General features: G+C 32.4%; 1 protein-coding gene across 1 annotated transcript in view; it reads left to right on the top strand.

Annotated features, from left to right (window-relative positions):
- LOC134252670 (uncharacterized) overlaps positions 1 to 13,510 on the top strand; it is a 55,108-nt gene that overhangs the window by 12,719 nt on the left and 28,879 nt on the right. The window contains 13 exon segments of the mRNA XM_062735160.1: positions 1,559 to 1,596; positions 1,865 to 2,083; positions 2,917 to 3,059; positions 3,473 to 3,580; positions 5,648 to 5,789; positions 6,177 to 6,490; positions 6,748 to 6,927; positions 7,286 to 7,378; positions 7,880 to 7,906; positions 8,556 to 8,728; positions 9,393 to 9,467; positions 9,613 to 9,629; positions 9,747 to 9,808. Coding sequence (XP_062591144.1) covers positions 1,559 to 1,596; positions 1,865 to 2,083; positions 2,917 to 3,059; positions 3,473 to 3,580; positions 5,648 to 5,789; positions 6,177 to 6,490; positions 6,748 to 6,927; positions 7,286 to 7,378; positions 7,880 to 7,906; positions 8,556 to 8,728; positions 9,393 to 9,467; positions 9,613 to 9,629; positions 9,747 to 9,808 — 1,591 coding nt within the window.

Raw genomic sequence — 13,510 nt, 5'->3', positions numbered from 1 at the left:
AAAAAAAAAATAAGTCTTTTAAATTTTAAATTTCATAATCCTAAAAAATGTAAATATATAGTTGTATCCTTATTAAAAAATGTTAATTAAATTAAGTAAAAACTTATTTTTTCATATTCATATACTTTACAGCAATCTGTAACAAATGTTAATGTTTTGAGAGGAATTCAGTTTGTCCCATGGGCATAATTATCAAGCACTGGTCAAGAAGAATTTTGATAGCAGAAATTTGCACGTCAAATTAGAGAGAAATTAATGAGTTTATTGTAAAGCAAGAGCATCTCTAGATCTGATCATGCAGCTGTGTTATCTTAATTTATCTCTTGGGAGTTGGGTAAAAAGAAATGGCCTCATAGTTGCTTGTGTTAATTAAGAGTTCTTGATGGCTATAGTTCAGATAAAGATCTTTCAATTGATGTAATGTAATTAAAACAAATTGATGTTTTAGTGTATGATTAAAACTAAATTAGTATTGTATAATATTATTTATAATTAAAACTAATTGTATTTGTGTTCATTGAAAAAAAAAATTACATTTCAGTATTTGCAACAAATTGCATTCATGACTCACTTAGAATTTTATAGTCTAAAGAATAATTTATTTTTGATTTTTTATTAGACTGAAGCATTTCCATTATTTCATAAAATAGGCAATTAACAATTTAAAGCTGCAGATGGATATTTGTTAAGCTCTAACACAGCCAGTTTAGAATTATATGATGTTTTATTTGTTATAATTAATCCCTACTCTGTAAGTCTCTTAGAGATGTATGTACAATATTTTAAACATGATAAGAAATGGAAATTAGATCACTGAAATCTGCATGTGTCACTCTGTTAAACAAGGTTACCTGATTTTCTTGCATCCCAACCAATTTATGATTATTGAACAATTTGACGGGCGTATCATGCTGTGGAGGGGCACTTTATTGACAGAGTTATGCCCCTTAGACTTGGAAAAATTTCAATATTATTTGCAGTTTCCATTCATTTTCTTTGCAACAGTTGTACATACTGAAATTTTACTGATATTTTACATGAATATCTAAGTCAAGTTCTGTTTTGGGTACCAATTTTGACAGAGTTATGTCCCTTGGACTTAGAAAAATTCCAATTATTTGCAGTTTTCGTTCATTTTCTTTGTAGAGGTTGCACATACTGAGATGAAATTTGGTACACAGATTTATCAAAATGTCTTTGTCAAGTTTTATTTTGGGTATAATCGCACCATTTTTGACAGAGTTATGCCCTTTTGGACTTAGAAAAATTTCAATTTAGGGGGAGGGGGGCATAAGTGTTTTACAAACATCTCTTGTTTCACTTATAAGTCTGTATCATGAGACCTTGATTCATTTGTAAGGTAAAACTGTGAAAAAGTGGGTATTTATAAAATATTGTATGCCTTACCCCCTTTTGGACTTCTCAATGTGTTAATTGTATTGCACCTTATTTTTCTTTTTCTGATATTTTGATGGCAGTGGTGATAATTGTATCTTTTACTGTTTGTAATCCTATCTCATTCATGGGTTTGTTCAAGCAATTCTTTTTTTTTTCACAGGAACTTGATGTTAATGATGTAGCATTTGTTGCTGAGAGGTATAATAACAGTTTTATTTTATTTTTTTTATTTTTTGCATACATTAAGCTTTGAACCCCAAACGTAACAAGCAAAAATTTAAAGCTGTGTATTTGATTTTTTTTTTTCAATTAAAAAAAAACAACAAATAATGGAAAATAAATTTCAATTTTAGTTTCTTCACAATGTGAGAAATTCTTACATTCATTTAGTAAAGATTAAAATAATAATCCCCTGGTATGCCATATACAGCATTTCAGTTATTTTAAAAAAATCTTTTTGTGCAAGCTTAAACCAGCTGCCGCAAGTGCCTTCTCTGTCCTTCCTTCATCATGACCTGCTGGCAGAGCCTAAGAGATACTTTCAGATTGTTCATCAGGCCCTGGTCCAACAGCGTTACTATGCACAGACAGACAAACGGGAGAGGGTTTACAACTTTCCTGGATTCTGTATGGGCTGTCGGAGGTCAGGCCTGTGTTATGGTTGTGAACGCAGCTCTGCTCCACAGTAAGTAATGTAATGTAAACTTTATTTTGAATTGTACCTACAATTAAGCATATATATGATCTTTTTAGTACATTTTATGATCCTTTTAGTACATTTTAATTTCTTGGAAATCTTGGACCTGTATTGAATAAGTCCCTCAATGTATTTGACTAGAACATAAAGTGATTGTCATGTCCATCTTCTACCCAAATTGGAATGGATTTCGAAGTCAATGAAATAAGTTGACAATTCAGATAGAATTCTTTCATTTTATTATTCTTTTTTTGTAATATTAATACAAAGAAAAAAATGAAAAGAAATAAGTGGCTTGGAAAATTATACTGTATTTTTATTTTATTTTAATATGATCATTGATTCAAGGTTCATACCCTTATAAATGGGAAAAATGCAATGAACTGGTCTGGAACAAACTGCAAAATTTCTCCCAATACCTTGTCACTGAATACTTTTATGAGAGATTTCTTGTGTTTGCTTTGTAATTGGATGTCTAGTATAATTGTGTTCAAAAGTTTAATTATCTCATAAAGAGATCAGTTTTATCATGTATCAGAAAATTAACAAATGTTTATACATGTAGTAACTAGCATGATATTCAGTTGTTGAATGGGAAATTATTCAGACTTATTTAAGTGAAGTATTTACATTTTTTGCCTTTTAGATATTTTTAATTAAAAATACAAATTTGTGAGGTTGGCTGCACAATATTCTGGTGGTTGCACTCTAGACTTAGTAATTATTTTTTGTGGTTTTTTTTTGTGGTCATCCTCAATTTGTCTTCCTATTTATAAATATATTGGTATGCTTCCTATACCCTTTTCCCCTTATTTTTAAAGCTATCACATTGATCGCATCATGAAGACTGGTGGCGGATTTACCTACCATAAACATGATCATCCAATCAGAGAAAGGCCTGACAAAAATCCGTCCAACTGGAAACTTGCGTTCCCGGAATTGGCTTTGAAACATCTCATCCAAGGTAATAGATCAGGGCCATTGATCAGTGGTATTGATCTGTTGTTAGCTGGGGATGGTCGTCTCATTAATCTTAATCTGGGCCATTCATCGCACTGTGAAATACAATCAATCCTAATGAAGTCATTTTGAATATGATGGCGGTATTAAAAGTTGCTTACCACTGTATTGATTGTCCATAGAAACTGAAGGCAGAACCATAATTTGCTGTAGAGAAAGAGAAATTTAAGAAAAAAGCATTCAGGGCCAAGAAAATATCCATGTACTAAAGACAGCCATGAGTAGTGACTGTGCTTTCAATATGTAGAGTTAAAATAGATAATTTTATTAATAATCAATTAAAATGGGTTAATGCATTCATATTTTGATTTTGTGCTATTTTTTTTCACTCTTGTTGAAATGCAAAATATTATTCAGAGCATGAAAATGGTTCAAACAGCATCGCTGAGGAAGATGTAGAAGTAACCGAGAAGCTGAATGTAGACATCAGGGGTTATCAGACAGTTAATCAAAAGGCCTCCAGTGGTAATTAGAATCTTGATGTATATGCCATTATAGACCTGACGATTACTGTAGTTTATACCTCTTTTGTTCACTTTTGAAATGCTTCCATTAGCTGATATGATTGTGATGATTGTACATGTACCAACGTATTGCCTTGTTGTCTCGCCTGCGACGAATGTCGCGAAGCGAGACATAGCGACCATAGATTCCGTCGTCGTCGTCGTCGTCGTCGGCGTCCAACTTTTGGTTAACCCAAATGTCAAAGTTTTATAAACTGCAATAACTTTCTCAAATTTTATTCAGTCTTCTTGAAATTTGGACACAATATTCAGTATGGATAAAAATTTATATCCCAAGTATGATTTTGAAAAAAAAAATTCAAATTTTTCCGTATTTTTTCCTTAAGTTGGACTTAGTTTTTTCATGATAATTTATGGTGAAGACCTATATTCCAGCAACTATAAGTTATAGGGATATGATAATTAGTCAGTGGATACATCATGGGTAACCACAAACGTCAGTACCAGAATTAGGTCATCTTGACCTAAATTATTCTGAATGAGTGACTTTGGTTAAATTTTTGGTGGAGGTCCATATCTCAGCATCTATAACTTATAATGGCATGATGATTTGTCATTGTACAGGTTATAAGTAACCAACAACATCAGTACCAGAATTAGGTCATTTTGACCTACATTTTTCTGCATGAATGACTTTGGTTAAATTGATAATGGAGGTTCATATTTCAGCAACTATAACTTATAGTGGCATGATAGTTAGTCAGTGGATACATCATGGGTAACCACAAACGCCTGTACCAGAATTAGGTCATCTTGACCTACATTTTTTTTGAGTGACTTTGCATAAATTTATGGTGGAGGTCCATATCTCAGCAACTATAACTTATAGTGGCATGATAATTTGTCAGTGGATACATCAGGGGTAACCACAAACGCCTGTACCAGAATTAGGTCATCTTGACCTACATTTTTCCGCATGAGTGACTTTGCATAAATTTATGGTGGAGGTCCATATCTCAGCAACTATAACTTATAGTGGCATGATAATTTGTCAGTCTACACATCATGGGTAACCAACAATATCAGTACCATAATTAGGTAATCTTCACCTACATTTTCTGCATGAATGACTTGATACATATACAGTGGATTTGATTTCAAAATGCAAGTTCAAATTATTGCGACTCATAACACGTTGCAATATTCGCAATAATAAAAACATCACAATAATTTGTGAATTTACAGGGTATATGTATATATATATAAATGCCAATATAATCGCCAAGGGATTAGATATTAAGTCAGCTGTTCCATTTCTTTATTATTGTATTTTTGAGTTATTCCTTCTGAAATGTCAATAAATGCTTCAGTTTATCAGACAATCATTTCTTACTAACCACAGCGACAGCAGGCGAGACACAGGGTTGCGGGCAACCCTTACGTACTTTTTTTTGTCACATGCAGACCAGTATTAAGGGTATTTATGGCAATAAGCATGTCTCTATAGGCAGAGGTACATTCTTTTATACCCACAAAGACTTTTTTGTATAGCAACTTACCTTGAGGGAAAATGGAAATGCAGTAGAGTCAATGTCCTATTCAAGGTCATTTTGGAGTAAGACACAATTCCTGAAAACTCTGTTTTTTTCCCCTGAGTATGCAAAACATTTATTTAATTACAGTGTATTTGAAAATTTCTCTTTACAATGGATGTATGAGCTTATGATTTCAAAGAAGTATTACATTTTTTTTGTATTTTTTTACCAAATTTTATCAGATTTATCATCCTAGATGATGTACTGTCATCTTTTGTAAATGCAATATAAAATTATTAAAGCAAATTTTTATTTGACAAGATCATAAGCTTGGTTTAGGTTACTTTTTCTAAACCCCAACATTAAAATTAGGGTGAAAAATGGTATTTTCCATGCACTTGCTAATTTTAATCAAATAAGTACCCAATTGTCAATGTTATAGACTATGGTCATCAGATATAAGTACCCAGTCAAGTTGTCAATGTTACAGACTATGGTCATCAGATATAAGTACCCAGTTATAAATGTTACAGAGTATGGACCTCAGTCTGTGGGGGAACAGCTTGAGGAAGACAGTGTGGGGACACAGGAGGAGATAGTGAAGCAGTGGGCCATGATGAGGGAGGGACCACTGATAGATGACCGGGAGAGGGGCCACAACAAAAACAAGGACAGGTTAGCTCCTCTACTTTATCTAAAAATTCTTTGTACCTTGTCTAAGTCAGATGTTGGGTATTCTGAAATCTTGCTTAACATGATGTAAATTTTGAGTCCTTTTCAATAAATTCAGTTGCTTAAAATAATATCTGTATCAAGAATGGTGTCTAATCTTCCAGTTTCTTTGGAATCAAATGTCTGAATTTGACAAAATTTACTATATTTATAGAATTCTAGAAATCATGTTATATATAATGTGAACTGCACACAAAACAGGGGGAAAGACTTGCCACTATTTCTTATCACAAAGTTATGAAAAGTAGGCAACTGAAAATTTTGAATGTTACATACATGAATCAAAAAAATTTCTTTTTTATGATTTCTTAAATTTTGTCCTTCTTGCAGGTTACGAGAAGAAAACATGGATGCCATGTCTCCTTGGTCAGACCCCACTTCTTTGAATAAAAAATTAATAGATGAAAATCTATTCAGAGGAGAAAGTCATACAACAAGAGGTTCTGAAGACATCACCATTCGAATGGAGTCCCAGAGCAAACAAGATTATAATGACAGCTCCACAGACCAGGGGAGCCAGCAGCTAGATGTTCATGTTCAGAAGTCTGAACACTCAGATAGAGATGACAGTGGTTCAGTCAGAAGTGAACATGATTTGGAGGATACTGTTCAGAATCAGACTGATAATGATGCTGATAGCGAAGGTAAATAAAAAATATAGTATAGTGGGTTATTTTACCGGACTTCATGGATTTTGTGGGTAACTCTTACACACATAGTTACATCACCAAGAACATTGATACATATGTACACATGATGATTCCATAATACATGTCTGAAAAAATATTTTAAATAAATGACATTTTATTGCATATTCAGAGACACTACACCCTAAGAATTGTTTAAATGAGATACACAATTCTATAATACATGTAAATATATAAAGCACATTTTACTGAAGGAGAAGATGACAATACGATGAAGAGTTCCACTAAAAAGAGAGATAAATCCTACACAAGTGGTACCACTGGTATAGACAGTCAGAAGTCAAGTAAGCTGGGCACAACACCTAACTCGAGACTGGGCACAACACCTAACTCAAGACTGGGCACAACACCTAACTCAACAGGGGACTCATCTGGTGAGTGGTTTCTGAATCCATCAAATTGTAATCCAGGACCATGGCTTGTTGACACATTTTTTCCTGTTATAAATACAAATTATTTTAATGGATTTCTAAATATTTAAGAACAATGAATTTCCAAATTAATTGTTTTCAAAATATATCAATTTAATGCAAGCACACTAAAAATATATTTTCTTTTATATCCAAGCTTGCAGAAAACTTTACGATTAAAAAATGTTATTTTCTTATTAATTGGTATCAATCTTGAATGAGTTACAAATGCAAATGCTTCTAACCTGATGGAGTTTATATAAAGTCTTACAAGGTTACATCAAGTTGATTTGATTAAAGCTTATTGCATTAAAATCATTAGATAAACAAGACAGAGGAGAAGATAAGAGTGATAAAAATGGAAGTAGTCCGTACAGCCCATACAGCAGCCGACGCAGGAAACCATTGTATAAAGGTGGGTTAACCAACAAATTATAAGTATTAATGTCATTCACCATATAACGGTGAATTAATCATAAAATTAAAAAGTTTTTATGTCAATCACTGTTAATCATTATGATTTTAACTGTACAAGGGCACCCATATCGTATAAAGGTCAGGTTATCACACTTTATAACTAACGTTATACACAGTTCTGTAAGAGTCCACTTTTTTGTATTCAGAGGTCAATATACTTATATAAACTATAAGTAGAGGCAATCACAGCCACTTATATTCAGTGAAACATGATTTGTTAATTATATATTTGTCATGTAGTTATATTTTTTATATAGATTTAGCTGATTTACCTATTACATGCTTGCATCTGTTAACTATCTCTAGAAGGCATTTGTTTATTTACATGTAATTGTGTTTAAATGTTAAAATGTTCTTTCAGTCACTCCTCAGAAGCATTCCAAATTGTTTTTATGATGATTATGGCTTGTTCTTATTTGGTACACTTTTTGATTTGTAGAATGCAGGTCACCAAGTAGAAGTCCAAGTAATAGATTGTTGTATCCAGCACACAGTTGTTTAACACATATATGTTAAAACTGTTCACAGACAAGATTGTAGAGAGAAATAATGCTGGAATTATCTTTATATATAGATTCCTTGATTATCCGAAAGTTAAAATTTTCTATTTGATTTTCAATCTTTCAAAAATGAACAGTTTTAACGAAAAAGATTATACTTACACAAGTGAATGAATATCACAGTTCTGTCTTTGGAAACTGGGGGCACATAATACACATATGATATAATAAACAAATCTTTAAAAATAATTTCTCAATTTCTACCCAAAACACTGTATCATCATCACATCATCTAAAGATACTGATTTCATACTTGACAGTCCTGACTTGAATCTTTGCATGATTTGTCTCTATGTATGTTTTCTATCTTGGGATATTGGTCTGAACATATTGTAATTTATCTTTAATGCCTTGTATGTTGTTTGTTTAATGTATAAGGTTTAATGTGATACTGTGCAATTCTCAATACATACTTAAATTTCTTTTGTATGCTTTTTTTTTCAAGAATAAAAAAAAACAAGCATTATGTTGATAGACATTTCAAAAAAGTAGTAATTAATATTAAAATGTAGAAAATAAATTCTAATTTATCACTTTTAAAAAACTATTTTTCAGCTCCACCACCATTCAAGATAAAGCATAAAAAGAGTCGTCAGATTGATTCCCATTCCCCGTTCAGTACTGAGAGACACTATGATCTGCCTAAAGGAAGTGGCTTCCAAGTCAAAAAGAGTGAAAAGAAACTCACAGAATTCAAGGAATTCAAGCACCACGAAGGAAACTGGATGGTAGGCTACCTATCTACCACAATAATCCTATTGTTAAGTGTGGTTTTGTTGTTTTTGGTGATGATGGCGGTGTGTGAGTGTGAGTGTGTGGAGGTGGGTGGGTGGGGGTATCACTAGTTGTCATTAAAACATATTGCAAATATCTAGGTATTGAAATTCTTTTCGACATTGAATACCAGGGACTTTTATTTTGCTTTTCTAACTGGTAGATAAATGCTTCAGGTCAATATTGCTATTGTACTTTCTAATCCTAAAGCTAGATGTGTGCTATCATTGAATACCAATTAATTTATAAGGTCTTGAACTGCTTAAAATTTAAAAGTTTTGTGGAGATGTACATGTAATTTGGTGAGCAAATTTCTAGCTAATAAAGATATAGTTCATAGATCTATATTCTTTAAGACTAATTTTTTAGGCTAGTGGTACCTACAGAATCCCCCCCAAAATGAATGCCATAAAAGTAATGAGTCTACAGTATTTGATAATTTCTAATTAAACTTTGATCAATGTTTAATCAGAATCATTCTATTTTACTTATGTGCTTTGAAGGTCATCTTATTTTTTACTTTTAATAAATCTATGATAGTAAGGACACACCCCTTCAAAAACAAGTCTAACATTTTTAATATATTTTTGTTATTCTCTATTGTAATGACCTTTGAAGGAGCCTGAGAAATTCACGGTGAAGAAATCAGACAAACACAGCACAGACTTCTGGAGTCCACCAAAGAAGAAGGAGGTAAATACAAAGTTTCAAAAATTAAAAAAAATTTAAAGTCACGTTTTGTAAACATATTCTAATTGATGGGTTAAATAAGGTCTAAATTAGCTTAAGCAATATTTATTTTCACATAAATAACACATGCTTATTTTTCTTATTACAGGCTAAGAAGAAAGAAAGGTAGGAGTTCTTTTTTATTTTTATGCTAAATATTTTGTTTTTCTTTTAAATGCAAATTTTTTTTCTGGCAAGGAAAAAAATGATGTGCTATTTTAAGTTTGTTTTTATTTGATGTAGAGTTAAGAAGCAAGTAAGGCCAGTTTCCCCTGATTCAGGATTGGAGAGTGAAAAACCAACAGGTGAGTATTTGCTTGTGAGTATTTGCTTACCAGTATATATAATATATATACACATGTTTTTAGATAGGTATGTAGCTCTACATTAGAATTTCTATTATTCTCATTAGAATAAGGTGAATTAATGCTTATATATACACATGTTTTATATAGATAGGTTTATGTTGCTGTATCTGGGAATTTCTTTTATTCCCCTAAATTCATGGAACTGTAATAACTAGGCAATATTTTCTCCCAGTTTATTTTTTACAAGGCATAATGTAAAAGAGAGAGTTGTCTCTCTTTATATACAATTGAGTCTGTGGGAAATTACATGGGATGAAATTGTTTACTTAAGAAATGAAAAATTGTATAAGAAAAATATCATTTAAGTGTAATTCAGAAGAAATAAGTGTATTAATTTATTAATTCAAACATTTTTCACTCAGTTAACATGTCAACATGTATTCACTGGACATCAGATTGTCTGTAGTTGCACATAAAAGTATTTGAGATGTACAAGAAATTGTAGGAACGAAACTTAAAGGTCAGCCTCATCTGTTTCCAATAACTGAACAAGAACTGAATATTGCCGAAGTCAAAGAGAGAAATCTGAGCTCCTCGGGTAGATTAGAGAAACAAAATCCAGTTCCATCTGCCGCCAGTCATATTTCAATGGGACAAAGAAATGTAAATAACCACAAGAAAAAAATCAGAGATGTTTCACTGGACTCTTGTAAGAAAGCAAATGAACAGAATGTTGTATGTCTAAAAGAAGAGGCCTTAGATGGGGAAACAGAACTGAACAAAGGATGTTGTAATGAAGAGGTCCTCAAAGGGAAAAGTAAATGGAACAATACATATGTTGGTTATGCTGACAAAGTCTTTGATAAAAGAGATGACCAAAATATTTCATGTTTTCATGAAGAGGTTATTCTTGGGGGCATTAAACAGAATGATGCATGTCATGATGAAGAGGCCCTCAAAAGGGGCAATAAACAGAACAATACACATGTACCTCTTGATTATGTTTTAGATGAAATCAATAATCAGAATGTTGTAAGCATCGGTAATGAGGCATGGAATGAGAAAAATAAACAAATTAATGACTCTCATTTTGAAGAAACTTATATTCACACAACAGGAAAAGAGCTGAAACATTGTCATCAAGAAGATTTATCTAAGGACAATATAGCATGTGATGAGCCTGTTATAGTAAAAAAGACATCCAAAACAGAAATGGATCTTTTGCCAGAGGTTAGCAATATTGGTAGAAAAGGCAAAAATTTGCAACCAGAAGAAAATTTTTATCATTTTGAAAATCAGCATCGAGATGTTTTCACTGTGGAGAACATGAAGTTTACTAAAAGCAACATAGATGGAGCACATACTTTGACAACCCACAGCAGAAATAAGTCATCTGCAACGTCTAATGTTATTAGTTCACTGGAAATTGGTCAGATGAACTCCAAAAAAATTCTGAATTCTGACATCTCATTTAAATCTGTGGAGACTGAGAAAGAATTCAGAGAGAAAAAAGATGTGTTTGAAAGGCGACTACGAATTGTCCAAGGCAGGGAAAAAAGGAGAGCACTAACTGAGAAGAAATCAATGGAAACTAAAAAGACTGGACTCCTTCTTCCTGAGAGGTCAGTGGAAACTACAACAAATGAATCAGAGTTACTTCTTCATGGCCGCATACAGATTGATACACCGACAGAAATCCCCAGAGGCATGCTACAGAAGCGAAGGGATGATGCAGGGTTCCTAAAAGATGTTATCACTGCAAAGTGTATGTTGATTTTATGAATTTGAATTTTGGAAGACCAGTCAGAAAAAAAATTAAATGAATTATCTATTTTCCTCCAGATGAAAGAAGTCAGCAATGACTCCACTGATTTTATTTCTATTTAGCTCTCAATCTTGAGCAGATCCCATCCAGCCAACATAAGTCATACCATTTCTCAAAGGATCAACGCACTGGTAAACCCTTCAGGCGTGGATTTTTTTTTTTACATTGTTATCTATGTTTGAGAATCCATCTCAAGTTTAATTTTTCTCTTTTTCTTGCATGCATGCATGCCAGGAATTAATTTGATTAGATGTGAAAACCTCCTTTTATTAATCTGGGAATAGTGAGATTGGAGGGCTCTCAAAACTAGATCTCTCACAGCTCCTTAAAAAATCTCCCATGATTGCATGATCTCTCAGTGATCTCAAGGAGATCTTCATAGTTTCCATGGTCTCTTCAAAGTTTTTTTACACTACCACAAACAGTGTAGCTCCCGAGAATTGCAAATTTAAGTTGTCTTTCAAAGAATAGCCCGAAGAAAAAGCCTAAAGAGAGCTAAAGTAATTTCCCATGGATCTCTGAGAGATTTTAAAGAATGCATTTTTGTTTAATGTCTTTGAAAGAGATGGTAAAGAGATCATTGGGAGATTGTATAGAAACCACCTTTACTCAATAAGGGGGACCACGTTGTACATCTAGGGAAGATAGGCATTTGCTTGAAAAATCATGTAGAGATCCTGGGAGTGTCTGCCTCCCAACATTTTCAAGTTTCTTTGTTTTACAAGCCAATCATGACATCCCCAAAGTTGTACACTGAAAAAGACTTACAAGGCTTTCAGTACTTCCTAGTATTTAAAGGAGCCTTCAGCAATATGAATATATTTACATCACCATGTATGATTTTCTTCATGTATGTTTACATTTTTCAGAGGTTTTTGTGTTGTTTTTCACGATGACTAATTTGTTTAGAAGTGTTGATGTCTTTCTTGTTCACTTATTTTGAGAATGGACTTTGAAATGGTCTGGAAAGTATATTTTTATTTCAGGTCACACATAGCTTTATAAGAGATTCCATTCTCCCATGAAGCTGATAATGAATTTCTTGATAATTATGTGATTTAGTCAACATGAAATAATTCTCTAATAAAAGATCACATTTCAACATGTCACCTTTCCAAAAAAGATTACATTTTACTAAGTTATGCAATATGTTATCAATGTCTGTGGTAGGAAAAAGGGAACTTTATATTAAAAGTCAGATTTAATGAGATTTAAAAGTATCCAAATACCCTAAGCAGTCTTTAAATATTGACCGGTCTTTATTGAAAAAGAAATTGATTACCGGCACATGACATTTCTGTGTGCCCTGGGAGAGGAAGTGGTTAGTACAGACAGGGTATCTGTAAATCCATCGCAGTTTATAGCCGATCCAAAAACCACGAGATAGGAATTTAAATTCTTAACCATAGGAGACTCCACTCAAGATTTTCCTTAAAATGTTATGTATCCCTGTGTATGTAGATTGTCTTATAATATTAATTAAAATATTGATCAGGTAATGACTAAGGAAGAATTTTCTTTTTGAGAATGGATAATTGAGGCCAAAGTAAACAAACAATTTGTTTTTTCACCCTTTGTGTACGTACAGCACTTGAAACATTTTATACACCTTATATCAATACATAGCTAAGTTCACTATAGATTTGTCAGTTTTTAATGTTTTAATGAAAGCTGAATACTAGCTTCTGTTTGAATGTGTATTCTAAACAAGCTGATTCATGCCATGTTAAGTAATACAGAAAAAACAAAGAAATTTAATAAAAGAATCCAACAGCTCTGCTAGATCTGAATTGTTATTGAAATGAAAATATTTATATTTTTTAAATAGATTTGATTATTAATATTTTGTTTCACACAAGTGTTTTAATTTGATT

The sequence above is a fragment of the Saccostrea cucullata genome, unplaced genomic scaffold (assembly GCF_032062105.1).
Source record: "Saccostrea cucullata isolate Sc308-1 unplaced genomic scaffold, CSIRO_AGI_Scuc_v1 ctg99, whole genome shotgun sequence".
NCBI lineage: Eukaryota > Metazoa > Mollusca > Bivalvia > Ostreida > Ostreidae > Saccostrea > Saccostrea cuccullata.
This window is presented reverse-complemented; position numbering and strand designations above follow the sequence as displayed.